Here is a 10,064-nt window from a genome sequence, read left to right as displayed (position 1 = left end):
GGGTATTCAGGAAATGGAAAAAATTGTACAGGTGCGTAAAATATTTAAAATCGATTTTATAGTTTCTATATATATATACAGACCCAGAAACGCATTTGTGTATGAATACAATCTCATTTTACGGAAAATAACTTTTTAAACTTTTTAATTATTTTCCTTACTTTCCCTCACGATCTAGCTTAAATTTTAAAAGGATGCCTTACTTGATTAGAATGACTTTATAAATTGTAATATAATTTACTTAGCACCAAAATTGTGACACCGTTAGAACATTACTTATAAGAAGATAGAAAATAATTATTCGTCTAGCTCATAAAAATCTTTCTACATTACCAATGTAATGTATACATTACTTTAGGTTTAACAACTTGTATTTACTAACCTAACCCTAAACCTATCCCTAACCGTGGACGGCGTAAAATCGTTAAGCGGAGGTGCATAGGGGCTAATATAATCTCGTTCCGGATACGTATTTTCTTTTGAAATTTATTGCTGTATTAATTTTGGCGGGCATTGCGGTGTATTTGACGGGCTAAAAGGATAAATTTGCCGGGCTGAATATATCCTAGCCCGCTGATCTAAGCCAATCAGTAGAATGACTAAAGCTTTTACCCATCATATTTTTTAGACAAAAATTACCCTTAAAAGGTAATATAATAGTAATACAGTTGATGTTCTTGGGCATCTTAGCCTTCTAACCCTAGAGGTGTCTTAGCCCTCCTCGCAGCAGAGTTCAGAGGCGGGCCAAAAACATGTTTATGCTCACGAACATCAACTCTATTGTTGTATTATCCCCGAACGGGTGCGGAGCGCCCGCGAGGGTACTAATTCCGCTCGGAGATTAGGAATCACGCGCGGAACGTTTTGATTGGCTGAGATAGAAAGTTTGTATTTCAATGAGAACGTCTGCAATTTAACCGTCATTTCGTAAACTCTTTTGTAAAAGCGTTTCATAAACGTTGTGCAAAATAAAACGAGAAGAAACAAGATGAGGCATGGAAGATAACACAGAAGAAAATGGATACATTACAGAGAAAGATTAATTTTTAGCTTTGTATAAATTTCAGCTTTTTATGCAATCGCATAAATCAACTGTGAAAGGCTGTTACACCTTTGCTTTAACTTTAACTTTAAAAAGTGTTTTCGAAAGTGTAATTTGATATTACAAATACACGCTAAATTATTCTATAAATATAAAACTTTTAGCCGTCGACTGCATAACAGAATAAAATAGCCTAACATTTGAGGTTTTTTCTTTTTCTCTGAAGATTTTGCATTGTTTAATCGTTTGAAACTTCAATTTTAAACCATTATACTTATTTGCTGCCTTGGCCTGGCATAATGCAGCAAATTCGAACGGCCAATGTTTACACTACTCACTACTCTTTATGATTATATTTCTTTCGAATGATGGAAACATAAAATATAATATAGACTAATTTCAGTTTTGTGTCATTTTATAATATAAGTTTAGGTCAGGTTAGCTCAGGAAATTGTGTACTTGGCTTGAAATAGCGAGGGGTTGCTGCATGCATGCATTTCTAGTTTCCTTTTAAAATGTTTCCTTCTATGGTCGGCCGACAGTTTTGCTAAGGAGTGATAATCAGAAGAAATTAATACACTTTTTGAAAGTTTAGTATAATTGAGGGAAAAAAATGAAATCATAATAATACACTGGTGATAAAAAAAAACTGTTCAAATGTTGCTTTTATCGTATGTAACAGGAATCGTGACAATCAATCTTTTATTGAGCTGTTATTTCTCTTTTTCTAAGCAATATTTCAATAATGTAATGCAACCTGCCACACTTCCAAGATATTGTCAAATAATAGTTCCAGGAAGAGGAAGTGACAGAAATGGATTGTTCTGCACAATCAAAAGACCTTAACCCTTTTGAAAATCTGTTGGACAATGTCAAGGGAATAGTGCAAGAAAGGAATTCATTCATAAAGCGTCCATCATTTATGCGTTGCTATAAAGACTGTCCATAGGATGAATTTCTTTTGACTGTTAAGATTACCACTTTAACAGAAAGTAGACCACGCCGGTGTAAGGCCGTTATCAATTATAAGGCCAAAGGAGGGTCGACAAAATATTAATATTTCATATAGCTTCGCATGTAATCTAGTCTATATTTACTCGTATATATTGTTAGAGGGACAGTTACGTTGATTTGAGAGCATTTTAACTTGTTTTGAGCAGCTCTTTTTGACCGCCAGTGTATTAATGAAATCAAAATTAAATTATAAAAATCAGGGTTCCTATATCTCCGAAGAGAAAGCCCGTTCGTATAAAAGCACATTAACAATACAGTATAGAATTAGATATTATACAACGTAAAATAATAATTTATCTACAAATTGTATACGCATAATATTCTAAAAGAGATTTCCACAAAAAAAAGTCAAAACGCCAAGAGTCTTATCGCGTAATAATTAAGGGTCGCTGGACCAATCAGAGACCAGAATTTTACTAATTATCTTTGTAATTATTATATTAGTAGTTATAACTGCGCAAAAATAAACAGTCAATGCACAATGTCATTTTACAAAATAATGTCATTGAAGAGCGAACAAAACTTATCTTGTACTATATTATATCGATAATTTCAGATATAGACGAGTGTTCAGCGGCAGCCCACAACTGCCACTCCAAAGCAAACTGTAGCAACACTGATGGCTCCTACGACTGTCAATGTCCCCGCGGATTTTTTTACAATGGAACAGAATGTTTAGGCAAGTAATAATTAAACTGATATTTTCACAAAGCATTCCATGTTGACGTAGGCCAGTGGTTTTGCTAATAAGAATCCTTCAATATTTTATAATTATAGTCCATGAATTGGATTCAGTCATAATGGCCGCGGAGTCACCAGAATTTACAAAAATTTTGGCAGAATGGCTGCCGATGACAGGGAATTGGAGTGTTTGCTGGCGGGCGACAAGAGACGGGAGTTCAAAAGTCCCGACATTGACAGTTGTAAAAGTTGTAAAAAATGGCAAGAGTCTTATCTTTGGAGGATTCGCGACAACTACATGGGCAGGTTACGAAGGCTCACGGGCTGCTCCAGGCTCCTTTTTATTTTCATTTCACAATAACGATGACCTCGCGCCTTTCAAGTCGTTTCTGAAAAATCCGAATACGGCAACAGCGATTGAATCAAACAAGGACTCCGGGCCTAAATTTGGGATTGGACCTGATCTTAGCATTTTTGACAAAACTATTACTCAAAAAACATACGGCAGTTACGCAAATCTAGGTATTTCGTATCAAGCTCCGCCTGGATATAGCTTTGGTGAAAGGAAAACACAATCCCTCCTTGCTGGCAGTCTAGCTTTTACTCCAGCAGAGGTGGAAGTGTTATATTTAAACTGAATGATATTTGTAAGTGCACGCTTAACACGATTGCAAATCTTCAAGACAGACGTCGCAAAACAAGAACAAGCGGATATAGACTTTTAGATGAACATATAGTAATAAGGAGTTCTTAAGGAGTGGTTTTGGAAAGCCTCTTTTGACATTCGAAAATTATATCAATGCTTTTCGGTGTATTATATAATATATAGTATAACTATAACAAGCTATGAAGGCCCGTTTACAATTGCGATTTTTGCTGTGATTTTATGAGCGATTTTCTTCTTTTGATGTGAACGAGTGAATTAGTTACGAACGTTAAAATAAGAACTCTTATTCATCAAAGCATTTGTCGGCTGCTCACTCGTTCACATCTACCAAAAGAATAAAATCGCACATAAAATTGCAAGTGTAAACGGGCTGGTTTATAACGATAAAAAGATTAGAACAGCGATGCCTCTATATCATAAATATATTTCACAAACATATAAATACTTGTTTGATAACAACCAGGTGATCTCGCGCTCATGTTTTAGCCACTCAGCGCTAAGAAATGGTGCGGAAATAGAAATCCATTCATCAGTATTTAATCTATTGGTTATATATTTTATTGTTTCTTTCGAAATTTTGTGATTAGGTTTAGTTATAAGAACTCTAGCTCTGACATAAATTGTAAACTGATATAATGTATATTTCGAGGGACATGAGAAATGGGTTTTCATTTGACAAATCAATCCAATTCTTTTCCCGCCATTTCAGATCACAGGGAAAAAAAGGAGAGTTTTTGTAAATAATGATTTAGCGCTAAAATGCATTTTGCACGAGATTATTCTGAAGGAGGTTTCTAGTTATCGTTTAATATTGAATCTCCGATACTTGCACAGAATGTATGTAGTTAAGAAATCGCACAAGAGTGATCCTATAAACCTACGTGCTTTCACTAGTTTGGAGTAAAAAAATAAATGCACTTCTGGGGACAAATTAATGTTGTATTGGTGCATGTGACTTTTGTTACTGATCTATGTGACCGAAAATTCCTTTCTTATGAGTGAAAATTTTACAGAAAATCAAATTACGAAATTACGGAAATATCTCACTCAATGCATGAGTTTTTGATTAAAGTTTAAATGTGAGCTTTAAAAATAAGGCGATAATATAATCGACAATTTGCATTGTTATACTGATAGCTATAATTTAATAGTATACTTCAAATCATATTTAGGCGACCCGTGATCGCGTGTTTTTGCAAAAAATGCCGGAATATTTCGTTGTGCAAAAATGAAAATGAAAGCTGTTAAAACTATCCGAATCGAAATGTTCCTATGAATGTGAGCGATTTTATTTTTCAATTTCCTGCTTTGCAGAAATACCCAATTTAATTAAAAGATTTGGTTATCAAAACATTTCTAAACAACGGCTCTATCGAACTAGAGGTCGGCACAATCCCACGAATTCACCTAATTTTAAAATTACATATTACTCAATTTATCCAGTTTATAGTAAAAGTTGAAGTGCACAAGCGAAAACCATTTTCTCGCTATTTTTTGGTAAAGGTACAGGTAAATATATTAGCAGGTCTCTAAATTTAAACAACTGTTAACTCGCGATAGCTAATTGTGTTTAACGAATATAATATACTCTAAATATATTCTTTTTACATTTTGACTGCATTAAACAACTATAAGATCCCTTATTTTGGTCTACGTGATTAGTTCAAGCATTTCAAATCCTTGCTTGTGTCTTAGATGGAATTATTTCTAAATACATGGCTATATAAATGCGTAAGATTTCAGATTTTCTTGTGTACTTACCGTAGGGGCAATCATTTTAAAAAAATCGGGCAAAGGCTGAATGTTGAATATGCACCTACCTTCCCCCTCCGCACCAGTTACGTTTCTAGCTGTTTCCCTGGCCAATCTTTGATCCACAGCTTCTCATGATCAACACAATGGCCAACAGCCTGACGATTCAGTGCAAATTTTAGAATATTGCAATAAATCATTCTTAAAAAATATTAGCACATCAGATTAAGACTATGTGCATGCAGACGCGTGAACGTTTTCGAGTGTTTTCTTTTTCGTTTTCATGCCAAAGCGATTTCAAATAACGTCAATTTGCAATGGAAGTTGAAGCTAATTTCAGTAATTTAACATTGAACATATTTTTCCTTGGATCGTTGGGACAAGGCCTCAAAGCGATAAACGATTTTGAAAACGTACGCTCGAAAACGACGCTCGTGTGCACATAGCCTAAATCATCAGGGAACTACACTCTAATACTGTTCATGGAACTTGGATTAAGAAAGCGATTCTTTGAGAACACGAACTTAGATTTGAAATATTACTTATAATGCCCATGCAACATTTTGATGCTGTCTGTGGGATTAGAAATTTAAATTTATTTGTGAGTTCGCCCGTTCATGATCACATTTTTAAATTCAGCAACCATCTTTCGTAGGGCAAAATATACATCTGCTGTTGTTGGTTCGGGGTCATCCCTGTCGTTCCAACAACGGCCGCATATTGGGATATTTACGAAAATCTCGACCGGATCATTCACCAGGAATCCTCCATCAGAGAGAAAAAATCCCTGAAGTTCGCATATCTGCCTGAAGACAACCTCGCCCGGATCCTCTGCCATGAATGTAATTATCTTCTCAAGATCAACCGTTGTCTTTTTCAGCCCTTCCTTCGTTGTAATAGAAATGACATTATCGATTAACTCGCGAACAGTTTTGTGTGCGACGTGATCGCGAATATGCTGGAAAATTCCAACTCCCCTCTCCACCCATCCAAACAAAAGACCACTGCATGCATTCTCTTTCGAACTAGACTTCATGAGAAATTTCTCTCCGCATTTTATTTCGTTGATAGGTTGTTCATCAAACTCAATCGTTTTGATTTTGTAGCTATCTTGCAGTGCCATGAGATTCTTTAATTCCTTTTGAATGCTTTCCTGGCAAGAGATAGCTGGACGCCCGTATTTAGGAGCTTTGCAAACCAGTAAACCAACTGAAGGAAAATCACTAAGATGGCAAGCAATCTTGTCGTATCCCCCCTTCTCTATCTCACTGCACAACAGGTCATAGCTCATGCCACCTTTCTTTGACTGCTCCACCAATTTTCGAGCCGAATCGAACTTATCAATAATTTTCTTGGACGAATCATCTTCGATCATACAACCAGTTGATACAAAAAGGACAACAAATGGAAAAAAAGTCATGTGTATTTCCATTTTTCTTCATATACCTAAATAAAACCAAGGAAGGAGTGAGCCTAAGTTCTTGTTGCAACATGCGCATGCGCCATGTTATAGTATAACCTAATCGGTCGATCCGGCCGGAACCAAAATATTCACCCCTGGCCCTGGGCGCGAGCAACACAGCTCGATTGTGGGTGACATACTGTAGGGACAATCGCGTTTAGAGGGAAGTATCGTCAACTTTCGATAGATATAATAATAATAAAGTATTTCTATAGCACACAATCAAATTCTGTTCTAGACACTTCAAAGTAATAGAAAATCCAATATTAAAACTATTAAAATGTCTAGGCCTGTTTCAGACGTCGAACTTTTCATGTGTACCGAAGCAAATGGAAATGAACTTAAACAAAGACTGTAGTTTATTAACATTAGGTTTGGGACATGAAAATTAAAACGTCCAAACCTTAATACGATATGAAATGATGTCAAACATTAAAAAAAGTGTTAAGACCAAGTATATTACACACTTAATGTATGCTCCCGAGGGAAATTGTGAGTTTTGTCTTCCCAAGAGTCTGAAAATTTTCCCGAGACGAAGTCAAGAGACACATTGAGACTCGAGGGAAAACAACGTTTCTGATTATTTACTCGCTTTGAGTCAACTGACATTGGACGATGAGTAATACGTTCTGGAATGCTACGAGTTTGTTGACCTTGATCTGGTCATAATTATATATTGTGATACGGTAAAACTTGTTTCACGCCTTTTTTGGTCAAGAAATGAGGAAGAAATCGCAACATTCGGGGAACAAAGTTCGCATATCAAACTTCTCTAGTGGAATTTCAAACAGCGCTACCATTCGTTTATGGAAAATCAATTGGCAAGATTTTTCTTGTGGCAATTCTACCAGGTGGCAATATCACTCTTCGAAAATTAACATGATTTGGAAGTTAGCATGTGCAATTGTTCACAAACTGGTGGCAAACTGGTAATTCAAACTTGATGTTTCTGAGGTTGATTGGATGTTGTCAGTATTTCGATACTGTATTTTATTGTAGGCTATCAGCTTCAGTATCATTTTAAACTCTACAAGCTGACTCTAATGATAGTCAAACAAATTATTTTGATAGTATTTTATCACTATTTCCACAAAATTGCGTGTAGTTCAAAATTCCATGATTTTATAGTTTTATTGGTAAATTTAAAATGGTTTTAAAATAAGCATGGTTAAATCGTGCTTTTCAAGAATGAAAACTGATATAGTCAGAAAAAAGTAATATGTTGAAATGCACTGAGACTAGGTGAAGTACGGAAACAAAAATATTCCAACTTAGCTAATACAATATAGTAAGCTCGATCCATTAGTTGTTTGAATTTTAAACGGATATATATGATACAATATTCAGGTTTTTCGAAGCTTTTACAAGGTTTTTCGAAGCGTTATTGGAAATTTTGGAACCTGAAACAGACTTTCAAAATCGTGCACATTACTTCGCAAAGAAAATTTTGATACTTTACGGGCATATCCTGTACTTAGTATGGTGAAACTTTGCATGCAGTAAACTCTGGCAAAAAAATAATGTGGAAGATACAAGTTTTACTAGCTAAATAGATTGTATCAGAAAAGTGAAAATGGGAGACGTACCTTAAGTATGTGACAACATTCCAAGTGTATCACGCTCCGAAATAGTAAAATTTCAATGTTTGAAGTCATTCACCGTGACCACGGGTTTGTCAGAGAAACAGGTTAGAACAGGTTGTCTCTATTTCCGTAAGTGCTTGGGCCCGCGTTACTAATGTCCTTGTCCTTGAAAAGGTTTTTGCAAACAGAATATCAATCAGGTAATTCTAATGCAAAACTGCATGAATGTAATGGAAAATTATATTTATTAAAAAGAGAAGGATGTTTTGGTGGCGCAATCTAACAAAAGCTTTTTAACGTGTGTTGAGAAAGCGTGGTGTCAATCAACTTATCTTCAAAAACACGTTTTAGTATTATATCAATGGTTCGTTTCAACGGGACATTATAGTAAAAAGTGATTGCACATCAAATGAGACGAAACGATCAAAACATCTTTTTCGTTTGATAATAATTTCTATGAGCAATCAGACGGCGTTTCTATGGGTTCTAACTAATTTAGCTCCGGTACTAGCGAATATTATACATGTACAGCTCACTGAATTCGAGAAAGTCATTGTAGGTGATTTGTTATAGAAAATAGAAACATAAAATTTAATTTTATCGTCGGTATGTTGACGACAGAAACTTTCGTATTGATTAGGGCGGAAGACATTCCTTTGTTCTTCGGAATAAATTTAACTGCTTGGACTGAATCTAAGGTTCAGGCAGACAATTTTCAGAATGAAAAAATTCATTTCTTAGACTTAAAAATTTCCACCTGAGGCATAGATTTTTCCGGAAGTCACGGGTCAGTACACCCGTTTTGACAGTTTTAAGCCTTGGTCACGCAAAACAGCATGGATTAGGTCGCTTTTTCTCCGAGACGTAAAAATACGTAGCAACTTAGTTATTTTACACAAACCGATCTCTATGATCTCCAAATTCATATATTGGAGCGGCTTTCAGTCATTCACAAACTCACAAACAAGTGCCAACTTTCTTGTATTTTAACAAATTGGTAATGGTTTTAAAAGATTTTAAGAAAACAGCTACGATTTGCTATTTTTGCCTAATGCACAGTATTAAATGTTCTATTCCTAGAATATTTATATCGTAATCTTCGCTAGAGTCTTAACTTTCACACCAGCAATTTTTAATTTGTTTCATGTCGATGAAACGTTAAGATTAATAAAAGTATTTTATACAGAATGCATGTACCAGTATAACTATAGCTGCACGAAAAACTCAGATAAGCCAAATGTACATGTTTACTACAAGTTAGACTCTGTATGCAGAGCTCAGTGCAATAGCGCGCTCCACCGCATCGCGAGTTAAATATCAAAGAAAAATAATTGGATCAAAATAATTTCATAAGAGTGTCTAGCAACAAATAATTGTGTCTAACAACAGAGTTTACCTAATTCAAAACAATATGACGTTAGAATTCTTATCCTCCTAATGTTTTTCCAACGTTTGAAACTTTACGATACTGACATCGCATACCTTAAATTCGGGCAAGAGAAGGGAGTAGTTCTACCGACTGTCAGGGGGGGGTTAGTGCAATGGAGCTGGCAGGATTATATGTGGGATCTCCCCCAAAGTGATTGAGAAAAATCACATCACTGAGGGCAAAAACATTGCGGGTGTTCAAGCCTTACGGTTCTAGTCCACCTGACCTGATTCCTATGCAACTGAGAACAAGTTTGAGCTTAGATTTCGCATTATGCAGGTGTACCAAAAATGAGACAAGCCGATTTAAGATGAAAATATACAGTAACTATCTAAAAGTACATTGGTTTTATTGGTAAAGATAATTCAAGACAGATACAAGACAGAAAAAATCAAAGTATTTGCATGTATTATGACAATGAAACAATAGTTCTA

General features: G+C 35.4%; 1 protein-coding gene across 1 annotated transcript; it reads left to right on the top strand.

Annotated features, from left to right (window-relative positions):
- Positions 1 to 2,856: 2,856 nt before the first annotated feature.
- Positions 2,857 to 3,375, top strand: LOC114526077. The gene has a single exon (XM_028547577.1). The coding sequence runs from the start codon at positions 2,857 to 2,859 to the stop codon at positions 3,373 to 3,375; it is 519 nt and encodes a 172-aa protein (XP_028403378.1).
- The last annotated feature ends 6,689 nt before the right edge of the window (positions 3,376 to 10,064 follow it).

The sequence above is a fragment of the Dendronephthya gigantea genome, unplaced genomic scaffold, assembly GCF_004324835.1.
Source record: "Dendronephthya gigantea isolate DGI-Jeju-01 unplaced genomic scaffold, DenGig_1.0 000037F, whole genome shotgun sequence".
NCBI classification, from domain to species: domain Eukaryota; kingdom Metazoa; phylum Cnidaria; class Anthozoa; order Malacalcyonacea; family Nephtheidae; genus Dendronephthya; species Dendronephthya gigantea.
The sequence above is the reverse complement of the archived record's forward strand: the minus strand, read 5'-3'. Positions and strand labels throughout refer to the sequence as shown.

Coding starts and splice junctions, on each gene's coding strand:
- LOC114526077 (XM_028547577.1), top strand. CDS start 2,857: ATGGCCGCGGAGTCACCAGAATTTACAAAAATTTTGGCAGAATGGCTG.